The sequence below is a fragment of the Lithobates pipiens genome, unplaced genomic scaffold (genome assembly GCF_037356315.1).
Source record: "Lithobates pipiens isolate NorthernLeopardFrog02 unplaced genomic scaffold, aLitPip1_a1.2 Scaffold_30, whole genome shotgun sequence".
Classification (NCBI taxonomy): Eukaryota; Metazoa; Chordata; class Amphibia; order Anura; family Ranidae; genus Lithobates; species Lithobates pipiens.
The window spans coordinates 93385995-93401254 of NW_027507791.1; the positions used below are offsets into that span (position 1 = coordinate 93385995).

General features: G+C 39.9%; 1 protein-coding gene across 2 annotated transcripts in view; it reads left to right on the forward strand.

Annotated features, from left to right (window-relative positions):
* LOC143943086 (deubiquitinase DESI2-like) overlaps nucleotides 1–15260 on the forward strand; it is a 200175-nt gene that overhangs the window by 164986 nt on the left and 19929 nt on the right. For both annotated transcript variants that reach the window (XM_077464623.1, XM_077464622.1), the window contains exon 3: nucleotides 9500–9593. In XM_077464623.1, the coding sequence (XP_077320749.1) occupies nucleotides 9500–9593 (94 nt within the window). The remainder of the gene's footprint in view (nucleotides 1–9499; nucleotides 9594–15260) is intronic.

Sequence of the window (15260 nt, forward strand, 5' to 3'; positions counted from 1 at the left end):
GAATTTTGAACAACGGCATCTAATCTCAGTTGGGAGTCCAATGAGTAGCTTAAAGGAGAATTCTAGGCAAACAAAATTCAGTAAGAAATATATAAAAAGAAATAATATTTATTTGTGTTTTTGATTTGGAATGTACCTTTCTGAAGCAAAAAAACAAAACAAAAAACAAAAAAAACCCCTAAAAAATCTGTATTGTTTGTGCAGGAAATTCCTCCTGTCAGCTGAAAGAAACCTTTCAGATACCCATGTTCATGGTGAGGTATTTCTTAAAATATTTGGAAAACGTTTCAGCTTAGTATGAATAGTTGATTTTAAATTTGGAATCTTTAATACTGCTTAAATTCCTTTTATAGCTATTTCTTTCAAGAAGCTTGACCTCCATGACATTTGGTCAATCTCTATCTACTTGTCTGCACCCTATTCACAAGAAATACCCTCAATAAGCACTTTCTGTTTCAGCAGTTATTCTTGAATTTCTAACAATTTCCAGGTAAGGAAACAGTAGAATAGAATAGTATGTGGTCATTATGTTGCATATAGAAAAACATTATAAATAGAAAGCCACATAAGACTATCATTTAGGGCAATGGAATAGTTATTAATCTGTTACAGCATCCAGAGTGTGCACTGCAAAGAGCATTCCCAGAGATATTTCATCTCTGGACTCGCATCAGAGACAAAATTATTTAGGGAGCAAGATAACCCCGTGGGCAGAAAAAACAGAAACAGAAAAGAAACAGTATCTAGGCAAGACCAGGGGTGAGAACAACGGAAAAAGTTTCTGACTTTTCTCATAGGCCATGCACAAAATAATGTGATTCCTCAAAAGGAAATGTAGTTTTCTTCAATTGCTGGCAATGGTCTGTTTTGTGGTCGTAAAATTATGAGTAAGCTAATGGAATTATGATTTAGCACAACTAACTGTTTTCTTAATTAGGAGGGCCTCTGCCATGCCATAAGGGTCTATCTAGAAAAGTATAAATTACTTTTAAGTTCAGGACCAAAAATGATGGCTCTGGGTAGGACTGCGTCCCCTGAAACACCTGGGGGGATATCCAGGTATAGCACGTGAAATATGGAAGGGTACCATTTACCACCTCCTCAAAAATGACTTTAAAACAGAAGTATGGGGTTGATAAAAAAATAAACCTACATACTCACCTCTATCCTGCAGAATTGGTATGATTCTATAGCTATCCCTCATGGTCTCTAAGACTGAGACTGCTGATGGCTCAGCTCTTTGTCTGCTCAGAGCAGAAAGCAGTGACTATCAGTCACTGTTCATTCACGCTTTCCCTCCAGCGCTCACTGGAGCACCAGGCTGGAGAAGATGCAGACAGAGCTGGCTATGGCTCTCAGCTGCAGAGAGGCAGAGCCAGCTGTCAATCAGGCAGCTGGGTAGGTCCTGATAATATGGTTGGGATCCTTTGCAATTGGACAGAATTTAGCACAGAAATCAGGAAACCTAGGCTCATAGTAACAAAATTTAACTAAATCAGGGAGGCACACAGAATAGGGTTTTCTATCTAATAATTTAGTTGTAGGTACCTTCTGGTATCCACTTTTTAGGCAGGAATTTTAAAGCCAACCTCTGCCCAAAAATAACCACCTACAATTAGTACCGCCTCTATTGCCAGGTCGGCAGTAAAAGTAGAGTAAAAAGTAAAAATTGTGCCACAATGTTATTGCTCCCCAGACCACCCATTTAAAAAAGCACATGTCGTATTTGACGTACAGTTCCATGGCCAAACGCAACCCACCTAACTGTATATGGCCACACTGCACCTGCCCTGCAACCATGTGCATTGCATGGTGGTCCAATCTTTTTAGGGATGAAACAGCTGGTGAGGAAGAACACCTATCATTAACAATTTAGTTAAATCACATTTGTGACATGAGGCAGCAGCAATATATTGCCCTCTAAATGAAGGCCTTATGAGTGTCTCACAAAGCAGAAGCTTCTGATACCAAGCCTGTGTTTAGTCAAAAGAATTCCTCCAGTGCCTGGGAAAGAGTGGCTGTAATTTTGTCATTGTGGAGTAAAGTCATTCAAGCGCCAATGGCAGGTTCTGTGTTTGGTTGGAGCCAGTTCAAAATCCAGGACAAGAGAGGAATAGACCAATCAGGTAATCAGGTCAATGTCTGAAGACACTATAGTCCTTAGGAGGGGGGTAGAGACAAAAGAGTGTCTAATCTAGAATAAACACAGTGAGTGCAATGTTTCACACAGCAAGAGTCAAATAACCTATCATATGTTCTCTCATCCATTGGCGGAATGGGACTGAATGCCTAAGTAGCTGTTTAGAAGGTTGGTGGCCTTGAAGAGATATCCAATCTCTGGTGGGGGACATGAGTAAAATAAAGTCCCAATACCCCCACCCCCTCACCCCCCCATAAATGTATAGGGATGAGAGGATTGCAGCAGAGGTGAAATGATAGGGAACCAAGTTGACCAGCATTTGGGGTGTATACGAAAAGAATTGTAAGGAGCTTACCCCCATATAGACAGTTGAAGGAAAGGCCTGTTTAATTAACACTGCCACTCCAGCTTGGAATCAGAAGCAATGTGTATAGAAGGGAAATATTTGCATGCAAATTTAAAGCAACTGCCCTTACGAAATTGGGTTTCCTGTATTAAAATGATATCAGCCCTTGACTGTCGAAATTCTTTTAAGGCCAGCCACCTCTTCATGACAGAATTGAAAACCTTAACATTGTAAGATAGGCTTAGTAAAGAAATTGGATAGCAAGATAAACCATTTACAATTTTCTTTAATTATTTTGATTACTTGTTATTTTCTGTTGAAATACTAGCTTGTTGCTGCTTTTAAGTAGTTTGTTTCTTCTCCTTTTTTTGTTTGTATCCAGTTGTATACAGCTGACCCCAGATGATTTCATTGGGGTATGTAGGTAATTTAGTTATTTTCCTTGTGAAATCATCCTACTAGTTCAAGGGGGTGGGGGTAAAAGGTGTGGGTGGAGGTCAGCTTGTTATGGTTCAGTATAGCCAAAGCTTTTTTGATCATACTTCTTTTCTGTGTCACAGGAGTGCACTTACTTTTGCACTCCTGTGACCCAGAGTCAGCTTATAGCGTGCAATTGCCTTCTGTCAGCTGTCATCGCAGAGACGCTCCAGGATCTGGATAGACCCAACTATATTATCAGGATCAGCCCAGCTGCCTGACTGACAACTGGCTCCACCTTTCAACACATGGCTGAGAACCGAAGTCAGCTACACCCTCCCCTCCCCTTCCTAGATCTCCCTTGAGCGCTGGAGGCGCAGAACGGAAAGTAGTAAGTGACAGTCACTTCTCTCTGCTCAGAAAAAGCCAAGAGCTGAGTGATCAGCAAACTTAGAACTGATATGGGACAGCTGCAGCATCACACTGATGCTGCAGCATAGAGATGAGTATGTGTTTGTTTTTTTGTTCCTATATTTCTCCTTAAATTAAAATTGTTTAAAATGTCTGAGAGATATGCTTTAAGGACAACAACATAATCTGGATTTTAATATCACTTTCCAGTTCTGCTTCTCCTTTTTTTAAAGATTTGAGGAAAAGAAAGGCCCAAATTTTGTTTTTGAGATGTAAGAGGTTTATCTTGAATACTGTGATATTTTTATATTTTCAATTTATGAAAATAACAAGTTCATTGCAAGAAATGTCTTTGAATACGTATCAGGATACCCTGCCAACTTGAGTCTGGCATCTGTTTTGGCATAGATTTTTTTTAAAGTGATATACATTTCAAAAGCATGTTATTTCCAGCAAAATGTCACTAATGTAACAGTTCGTTTGTCAAATAAAACAATATGTATGTTTTCCTAAAGTATAAAATAGAGACAGCTTGCCATTTTGTAAAATATAGATTAATTTATATAGCTAGCTGCTGCCATTTGTGAAAACAGGGCTCTGCTGAAGCTTTTATGTGACATGTTCATAAAGCCAAAGGGTAGAAATGTCATCAGCACACCAAAGATTCACTCAGAAGGATCCAAAGCTTTATTTACATGTTCACACAGTACACATACGGCTGTATTGTTTTGCCGTATGTGTACTTTGTGACCATGTAAATAAAGCTTTGGATCCTTCTGAGGAATCCTTGGTGTGCTGATGTAATTTCTACCCTTTGAATTGCCTATGGTTTCCAGCCAATGGTCATTACAGCACCCAGCATTACTACAGCCATTTTCCGGAACGTGTGCCTGGGGTATATTACGCTTGGATATGTTCATAAAGCTGTGTGCTTTATACAGTAAATCACCTCCTGCGCACAAGTGTGGTAGTCAGACTCCAATACTTTCTCCACATCCACATCGAGGGGTGTCCTCTCTTCCTCAGAGCCAAATAAATGAGACCCTTATGGCTTGATATTGTATATACAACTAAGGATGGCATGAGAATCCTTTGCTCCTCTCACTGCTAGGATATGCTTGTCAAGTAACTTTGATTATTACCATCGCATGAACCAACAACAAAACCTCCCAAATGATACATTTTTGGCTATATTATTGCAGTGCCAGAGGTTTTTACATGGCAATATCTATTAATCACTGCAAGTGCAACCACCTACGACCTAAAGACAGGTTTGATATGGGTCATTTATGAGTTTATAACTATTTTTTGGTGTGTGTGTGTGTGTATATGTATATATATATATATATATATATATATATATATATATAGTTGTGCTCATAAGTTTATATACCCTGGCAGAATTTATGATTTCTTGGCCATTTTTCAGAGAATAAAAATAAGAAAACACAAAAAGTGTTAGTGTTTGGCTGAAGCCATTTATTATCAATCAACTGTATTTACTCTTTTTAAATCATAATGGCAACAGAAACTACCCAAATGACCCTGATCAAAAGTTTACATACCCCAGTTCTTAATAACGTGTATTGCCCCCTTTAACATCAATGACAGCTTGAAGTCTTTTGTGGTATTTGTGGATGAGGCTCTTTATTTTCTCAGATGGTAAAGCTGCCCACTCCTCTTGGCAAAAGCCTCCAGTTCCTGTAATTTCTTGGGCTGTCTTGCATGAACTGCACGTTTTGAGATCTCTTCAGAGTGGCTCAATTATATTGAGGTCAGGAGACTGAGATGGCCACTCCAGAATCTTCACTTTATTCTGCTGTAGCCAATGACAAATCGACTTGTCCTTGTGTTTTGGATCATGTTGGAATGTCCAAGTAAGTCCCATGCGCAGCTTCCTAGCTGATGAATGCAAATGTTCCTCCAGTATTTGATAACATACTGCATGCATCTTGCCAAATTTCCTGTGCCTTGGTAGCTCACACATCCCCAAAACATCAGTGATCCACCTCTGTACCTTTCATCATAGGCCTTGTTGACTCCTCTCCAAATTTAGCATTTATGGTTGAGGCCAAAAAGCTCAATTTGGTCTCATCACTCCAAATGACTGTGCCAGAAGGTTTGAGGCTTGTCTCTGTGCTGTTTGGCATATTGAAGACGCCTGATTAATGCATATGTTCCTTCAGTATTTTTTGATAACATACTGCATTCATCTTGCCATCAATTTTGACCAAATGCACTGAGCCTTTGTAGCTCACACATCCCCAAAACATCAGTGAGCCACCTCCATGTATCACAGTAGGAATGGTGTACCTTTCATCATAGGCTTTGTTGACTCCTCTCCAAATGTAGCGTTTATGGTATAGACTAAAAAGCAAAATTTTGGTCTAATCACTCCAAATTACTTTGTGCCAGAAGGTTTGAGGCTTGTCTCTGTGCTGTTTGGCATATTGTAAGTGGGATACTTTGTGTCATTTGCATAGTAATGGCTTTCTTATGGCGGCTCGACCATGCAGCCCATCTTTCTTCAAGTACCTCCTTATCTTGAAACACCCGCACCACACGTTTTAAGGGAGTCCTGTATTTCACCTGAAGTTTTATTATTTTCCTGGCAGTTGTGGCTGAAATTTTAGTTGGTCTACCTGACCATGGTTTGGTTTCAACAGAACCCCTCGTTTTTCCACTTCTTGATTAGAGTTTGAACACTGCTGATTGGCATTCTCAATTCCTTGGATATCTTTTTACATCCCTTTCCTGTTTTTTACAGTTCAACTACCTTTTCCCGCAGATCCCTTGACAATTCTTTTGCTTTCCCCTTGACTCAGAATCCAGAAACGCCAGTGCAGCACTGGATTAAAGATGCAAGGGTCTTTCAGGAGTCCAGAAACTCATTGACCTTTTATACACATACAAGCAAACAGATCACAGGTGAGGATGGTTACCTTTAATAGCCATTCAAACCCCTTTGTGTAAAACTTGTGTGCATGTTATCAGGCCAAAATCACCAGGGTATGTAAACTGATCAGGGTCATTTGGGTAGTTTCTGTTGCCATTATGATTTAAAAAGAGTAAATACAGTTTATTGATAATAAATGGCTTCAGCCAAACACTAACCATGAGTGAAATAAATGTTTTTGTGTTATCATTCATATTCTCTGAAAAATGGCCAAGAAATATATATATATATATTATCTCACAAAAGTGAGTACACCCCTCACGTTTCTGTAAATATTTTATCATATCTTTTCATGTGACAACACTGAAGAAATAACAATTTGCTACAATGTAAAATAGTGAGTGTACAGCTTGCATAACAGTGTCAATTTGCTGTCCCCTCAAAATAACTCAGAACACAGCCACTAATGTGTAAACCAAACCGCTGGCAACATAAGTGTGTACACCCCTAAGTGAAAATGTCCAAATTGGGCCCAATTAGCCATTTTCCCTCCCCAATGTCATGTGAATTGTTAGTTTTACAAGGTCTGAGCTGTGAATGGGGAGCAGATGTGGTGTTAACGCTCTCAGTCTCTCATACTGGTAACTGGAAGTTCAACATGGCACCTCATTGCAAAGAACTCTCTGAGGATCTAAAAAAAAAGTTCTTGCTCTACATAAAGATGGCCTAGGCTATAAGAAGATTGCCAAGACCCTAATCTGAGCTGCAGCATGGTGTCCGTACCCTACAGCGGTTTAACAGGACAGATTCCACTCAGAGTAGGCCTCACCATGGTCGGCCAAAGAAGTTGAGTGCACGTGCCCAGCGTCATACCCAGACGTTGTCTTTGGGAAACAGACGTATGAGTGCTGCCAGCATTGCTGCAGAGGTTGAAGGGGTGAACGGTCAGCCTGTCAGTGCTCAGACCATACACCACACTGCATCAAAATGGTCTGCATGGCTGTGGTCCCAGAAGGAAGCCTCTTCTAAAGATGATGCACAAGAAAGCCTGCAAACAGTTTACTGAAGACAAGCAGGCAAAGGACATGGATTGCTGGAACCATGTCCTGTGGTCTGATGAGACCAAGATAAACTTATTTGGTTCAGATGGTGTCAACCGTGTGTGGCGGCAACCAGGTGAGGAGTAGAAAGACAAGTGTGTCTTGCCTACAGTCAAGCATGGGCCCTGACAATGTCTCAAGCAGATGATGAGACTTCAAACAAAGATTCTCTATAAGGTGGTAAGTAGGGGGTTTTCCCCTTTTGTGCACCCACACACATTTCCCTGTCCCCTCCCCCATGTATAGTGGGGTAAACCATTGGAGATCTGCCTAATGGGGGTTACAACTGGAGCTAGGGTGATGGCTGTTTGGCTGTGCTGGGTGCTAGTCCCTTAAGGCGTGGTGGAGGCATAAAAGTTTTCTTTCATTCACAGTCAATTCAGACAAGGGGACTAAGTCTTCTAGGCCCTCTACCTCCACAGTGGGCAAGCAGTTCTGGCAATCCCAGACCAAAAAGGGCACAAAGAAACAATTCTCGTCTGTGTGAGGTTTGGCCCCCACATGTTTGTGTACTGTTGGCTAGTGCATATGTTAGACAAATAAGTTAGCAAATTGGCAGCCTCGGGCTACAAAAAAGAGTTTCAGAAACCCCCTCCACAAAGGATTTCCACCTCCAACCTGTGCCTTTATCCTCACCAGCTATCAAATTTATGTCTAGCCATCAAGGGACTCTTGGTCCAGGAGATGGTATATCCAGTTCCAGCTACAGGAAGATTCCATGATTTTTACACAAACCTCCTCACAATGACCAAGAGGGATGGAGTAAGACCTTGGATTTTTTGCCAACATTCACAAGTTCACGATGGAGTTGACCCGTTTGGTAATAGTGTCCCAGCATCAGGGGGATTGTCTGGCAGCCACAGATATCAAGGAAAGATACCTCCATGTACACATTTACCAGGAGCACCAGAGGTTCTTGCATTTTGCAGTAGAGAAGAAGCTTTATTAGTTTGCAGCTTTGTCAAGATATTGTTGCCAGATATAACAATAGCCGGTTACCTGGATGTCCTTCTATTCTGTGTGGAGTCTTACTCAAAACTGGAGTCCAACCCTTCTATCATCTTTTGGACTTTGGAGGAATTGAGGTAGAATTTACATTTCAAGAATTCCTTGCTGATTTTGTCTCCTGAAATATCTGGTGCTCCCATTGATTACCAATCAGGCCAAGGTAGGTGTTCCTACTGTAAAACATTGAGAAGGGAGTACCAGGTCTCCAGTCCACTCAGGGTTCCTGGAGCCTGGAGTAGTCCCTGCTTCCCTGCTTCTTCTTCAAGTGATCAGATGGGCTCTGATTTGCTGAATGTATCTAATAGAGGGAAGTTGCAATCACAGAATGCCATGGAGGTGGTTCATATAAATCATTGGGGGGACCACAAGCAGCACTGGAAAAGTTTCACATCCTGGGTTGGGCAAAGAATCATGTAGTTCATCATGTATAGTCTCTGAACTGGTAAATTTATCTTGCAAGCTTACAAGGTTGACCTGTGTACAAGACTCTTTTTTCTGGGTAAGGTGGTATCAGATGTTCACATGAATAAAAACATTGCACTTTTGTTTCTTTATCCTAAGCCAGTCCACCCAAAGGAATTTGCCTTACATTCTTTGGATATAGTCTGGAGCAATGGGGTGTATTTTGAATAGCATGTTTGGGATTCCTAGGTCAGATTCTCTGTTGATGGTTGTAGAGGGGCACATTAGGGTGTTGCAGCACTGCCATCAAGCACCAAGAACCAATAATTTTGCTTACAGCACAACCTACGAGAAGTGTAAGTGCATCCCAAACTCTCTGACAACAAGCATTAATTTCTGAGGTTTGTAAGTAGCCATTTGGTTGTCAGCTCTTATATTCACTAAGTTTTAGAAGGTGGATGTAGCAACATTACCGTTTGCCAGTTTTGGGAGTAAAGGTTTGCAGGCACACAGTTTGACTGACCTGTATAATTTACTTTTAAGACAGTTAGTCTGGGTTTTCATTTTATTTTTGCCTACAATATATTATATTTTACTTCTTGGGTTTAAATATGCTTTAGGCAGTCACGTCTACTTGATTTAAAACAAGTTGAATAAAGTTATTTCAAAGAAATAGTGACATTCTATGTCAATATATATTCACACTTTTTTAAATACCTCTTTCTTGTTCAGTGATTATTATTAACATTTTTTAAGTATCTGTAATTGTTTATTTACAGAGTTTGCCTATGGAGGACATCCCTACCCATTCAGTGGCATTTTCGAAATTACACCCGGCAGCGCAGTGGAACTTGGAGAAACATTTAAATTCAAGTAATTTTAATTTACGCCATTTATGCACTTAATGCACTTGATACGAAGTATGTCATGTCACCATGTGCTTAGTTAGCATTGTGGTAATAGCCAGTAATCTTGATGTAATTTGTGAAGCTCAACCAGTTTATGGAAACTCCACATCCATTTTTATTCAGAGGAAAGAAAGTCCATGAAAGATATTTTAGATACTGAAAAATGATTATCAACATAAGCATTTTAGTTTCATGTTTAGTACTAGAGAATATTTACATGTGTAACACTGTCCCCGTAGGGCTTGCTGTGTGTTGACTACATAGACCTCTCTCTGGTTACTAAGGGTTTTCCACTTCAGTTGCTAGGGGTTTCCACTTGTCCCACTCTTACTCCTGCTTGCTCTCCACTCAATGACCAATCCAAGGTATTTGGGTTTTTGTATTTTATTTTGGAACTTGGATGGGAGAAGGGATTAGTGGGATGCTCTAACTGGAACTATTCACAGAGGATGATGACAACTCTCGCTTGGTACCGGATTAGTTGTGGAAGCAGTCACACTGGTTTAACCATAGTGCCAAAAGCAGACTTGATGCACTTCATTATCTTCAGGATACTCTCTAGCAGAGTTGCACGATTCTGGCCAAAATGAGAATCACAATTTTTTTGGTTAGAATAAAAGATCACAATTCTCTTGCAATTCTTTCGCGATTCTCACAGCATAAATATTTCACATTATACAAAAGAAATTGGGCTAATTTTACTGGTTTGTTTTTTTTTAAATCATTAAAGTGTAATTTTTTTCTCCAAAAATTGCATTTGAACGACTGCTGCGCAAATACATTGTGACATAAAATATTGCAACAACCACCATTTTATTCTCTAGGGTCTCTACTAAAAAAAATATATATAATATTTGGGGGTTCTAAGTAAGTAAGCTAGCTGCCATAACCCCGTTATCTTCTTCTTCAGTGAGCGGTCCAGTTTCAGATAAAAGTGGTCTCTGTAAGCAGATTCGCTGCAAGATCACTTTTATTGGCAGCGGGAGAGGGAGCCCCCCTCCCGCCGCGCTTCGGTGCCCTCCACCACTTACCAGAGCTGTCGGCAGTGGCAAAGGCAATACAATCTTCACCCTTGCTGGGCATTGAGGCGAGTGAGGGGAAGATGGCCCCCACCTGTCTTCATAACAATGCAGGGCGGAAGCAATGTCAAAACGTCACTTCCACCTATAGCTCTTAAGGGGCGATTTTTTTAAAATAATTTTTTTAAATGACAATAATGACAATTTTTTTTTATTGCATTTAATTGTAAATATAAGATCTGAGGTCTTTTTGACCGCAGATATCATATTTAAAAGTCTGTCCCCTGTCATGCTTTTTTCTATAACAAGAGATGTTTAAATTCTTTGTAATAGAAATAAAAGTGACACTTTAAAAGAAAAAAACTGTGTAAAAATAAAAGGTAAAATAAATAAGAACATTTTTTATTTTTATAAAACACGCCCCGTCCCGATGAGCTTGCGTGCAGAAGCGAATGCATACATGAGCAGATCCCGCATATGAAAAGGTGTTCAAACCACACATGTGAGGTATCTCCACGATCGGTAGAGCGAGAGCAATAATTCTAGCCCTAGATCGCCTCTGTAATTCAAAAATGCCATCTGGACTTGGGAAACTTAACATTAATGAATCGCCAAGATTGGATGGATTGCACCCGAGGGTAGTTAGAGAACTCAGTCAAGTAATTGCCAGACCATTGTTCCTAATTTTTACTGACAATCTACTGACTGGAATGGTACCAGCGGATTGGAGAAAAGCCAATGCAGCACCAATATTTAAAAAGGGCCCAAAATACATCCCTGGGAATTACAGATCATTTTGCCGAACATCAATAGTATGCAAGCTCTTGGAGGGGATGATACGGGACTATATACAATATTTTAGTAATAAAAACAGTATCATTAGCAGTAATCAGTATGGATTCATGAAGAATCATTCTTGCCAAACCAATCTATTAATCTTCTAAGAGGAGGTGAGTTGCCATCTAGATAAGGGAAGGCCCGTAGATGTGGTGTATCTGGATTTTCCAAAAGCATTTGACACAGTTCCCCATAAACATTTACTGAACAAAATAAGGTCCATTGGCATGGACCATAGGGTGAGTACATGGCTTGAAAACTGTCTACAAGGGTGAGTTCAGAGGGTGGTGATAAAAATAGGGAGTACTCGGAATGGTCAGGGGTGGGTAGTGGGGTTCCACAGGGTTCTGTGCTGTAACCAATCCTATTTAATTTGTTCATAAACAACCTGGAGGATGGGGTAAACAGTTACATTTCTGTATTTGCGGATGATACTAAACTAAGCAGGGCAATAACTTCTCCGCAGGATGTGAAAACCTTGCAAGAAGATCTGAACAAATTAATGTGGTGGGTAACTACATGGCAAATTAGGTTTAATGTATAAAAATGTAAAATAATGCATTTAGGTGGCAAAAATATGAATGCAATCTATACACTGGGGGGAGAACCTCCTGGGGGAATCTAGAATAGAAAAGGACCTGGGGTCCTAGTAGATGATGGCCTCCGTAATGGCATGCAATGCCAAGCTGCTGCTAACAAAGCAAACAGAATATTGGCATGCATTAAAAAGGGATTAACTCCAGGGATAAAGCAATAATTCTCCCACTCTACAAGACCTCGGCCGCTCCTGGAGTATGCTGTCGAATTCTGGGCACAAGTCCTCAGGACGGATGTACTGGAAATGGAGCAAGTACAAAGAAGAGCAACAAAGCTAATAAAGGGTCTGGAGGAAATTAGTTATTAAGAAAGGTTGCGAGCACCAAACTTATTCTCTCTGGAGAAGAGACGCTTGAGAGGGGATATAATTTAAATTTACAAATACCGTACTGGTGACCCCACAATAGGGATGAAACTTTTTTGTGGAAGAGAGTTTAACAAGACACGTGGCCACTCATTAAAATGAGAAGAAAAGAGATTTAACCTTAAACTACATAGAGGATTCTTTACTGTAAGAGCAGCAAGGATGTGGACTTCCCTTCATCTTGTAACCCTTGAGCAAAAGTTTAGGACCACGAGCGTCTTTGATTTCTTGAGTCAGGGTAAAGGGAACATTCTTGGAAAAGAGAATAGCCATGGTGTACTGAAAAATTGAGGCATGGGGCTGCTAGGCTGCTGCTTACCCCTCTCCGGATGAAAGGCAGCCACCCATCTAAAGCATATAGCTTGGGTTCCCAAAATGTAGAAGGTAGATAGGTCATCTCTCCCGGCTTCCAAAGATGAAGAAAATGGGGAGAAAGAGAACAAAAGTTATAAAAAAAACACAATTAAAGAGACAAACATACTTAGCATAGAGCGGTACATCAACATCTATAAAAAAAAAATATTATTTTTAATTGAATTCATAATTGTATTAAATAGTGATCTTTATCTGCTTGTAGTTCAGCTTTAATCAACAGTTCTTTTACAGGGCATGAGTTATATTAAAATAGATTGTGCTAGAAGACGTTATTTCAGCTGCTTTTGGTATTTAATGATGAATACCAAAAGGTGAATTGTAATTACTGGATCATTTATTGCTACTGAGTAATGTTCTGCCTGTGTATCAGCTGTGCTATTCTATAAATATGAGAGGCCACAGGCCAGTCATGTCCAGCTTTCTGTTTTTTTAAAAGAGATAATTGCACAAGGCCTTGCAAAACACCAATGCTAAGACTTAAAGCAAACCTGTAATTGTAAACATTTGCTGTAGGCTGATTAATATTGATTAAGATTTCATTGTGTTTTTATATCTCTGTGAGATCACTGTGCTTGAGCGCCTGTATGACAATATAAAAGGATCCCTCCTTTTGTTATATTTACATTTTTTTATAATGTGTTCAATGCATTGGGAGGTGCTAAACCCTACAATAATGGGCAAGATCATCCAAAACAAAACAAAAACAGAGCTTCAAGGGAAATCTTTCTGTTGGGAGTTTCCAAGACAAAAAAAAAATCACTGTAATAAAAAAAACACTGATGCTCTTGTAAGTAAAGGGTCTACTCAGGGTGGGAAAAAATAATTGGGAGCACATTTTCAGGACAGACTGAACTTAGATGTCTACATACTAAAACAGATGCAGTACAGTGGTGTAGTGGGAAGCACTCTCGCCTAGCAGTAAAAAGGTTCGCTGGTTAAAATCCCAACAACGACACTACCTGCCTGGAGTTTACATGTTCTCCCTGTGCCTGTGTGGGTTTCCTCCCACACTCCAAAGACATGCTGGTAGGTTAATTGGCTTCTGTCCAAAATAAATTGGCCCTAGTGCATGGGTGTGGGTTGGGGACCTTGGATTGTGGGTTCCTTGGGGGTGGGGACCGATGTGTGTGTGGAGCACTGTGTAAAAATTGATGATGCTATATGGGTACCTTAAATAAATAAATAAATAAATAATAATAATAGATGAGCATCTTGATGGGACACAATGCATAGAGGTTGTGGACATGAACCACACTCACTCAGCATGGACTGATGTCTTTATTCAACCTTACTAACTATGTAACCATGTAAAGAACAAGAAGACCCTTGCTTCAGCACATGTATGAATTGCTCCATTCAATTTACATACAACGAGCTCCAGGAAGTACTTGGTGTGTCAGGAGCACTCAAACTGCTTCTTTTTGGCGATTGGTACACCTCTTTTTTTAGCAACTCAATCTGATATATATTTTTAACTGATATCCAGCTCTCCCACAACTTTATTTCAGCACAACTGTCATAGAAGCATGCATATAGTCTATGAAAGGGATGGGCTTAAAGTAAACCTTTCTTAAACCGGGCAAATCCAACAAAACATGATGTAAAAAAACAAACATCATTAGATTTACTTTAAGTGAAATCCATTGAATAAAATGCTGCGCACATCCAGAGACATATGTGTTGAAGTTATATGCAAGTCTCCACCATTAGGTAAACTTGGAGAGGTAGGAGGGATGGAGCCAAGCTCCATATTAACAGAAAAGTCTTGATTTTTTGATAAAGTCAGCTGCATATTTTTCTGGATCTATTAATTGGTTTAAATGCTAACCCACAGAACAATAAAAAGGAAACAAATATTAACAACAATTCCTAGTACAGGGGGTCCCAAACAAGATGGGTCTGTAGGTTTTTTCTTAAGTTGAATCTGTTTGTAAGTTGGAACAGGTAGATTTTTTAAGTGTAGCTCCAGTGAAAAAATATATTTTTAAGGTTTTTGGATAGCATAGGAAAGGGTTATCACTAGAGATGAGCCGAACACCCCCTGGTTCGATTCGCACCAGAACTTTTGAACGGACCCCAAATTCGTACGAACGTTAGAACCCCATTGAAGTCTATGGGACTCGAACGTTCGAAATTAAAAGTGCTAATTTTAACGGCTAATATACAAGATACTGTCCTAAAATGGGTTTGGGGACCTGGCTCCTGCCCCAGGGGACATGGGTCAATGCAAAAAAAAGTTGAAAAAATGGCCATTTTGGCGGGAGCACTGATTTTATTGACGATTAAAGTAAAAAAAAAAAGGAAATATTCCTTTAAATATCGTGCCTGGGGGGTGTCTGTGGAATGCCTGTGAAGTGCCACGTGTTTCCCGTGTTTAGAACAGTCCCTGCACAAAATGACATTTAACGGAAATAACGTCATTTAAAACTGCTTGCGGTTT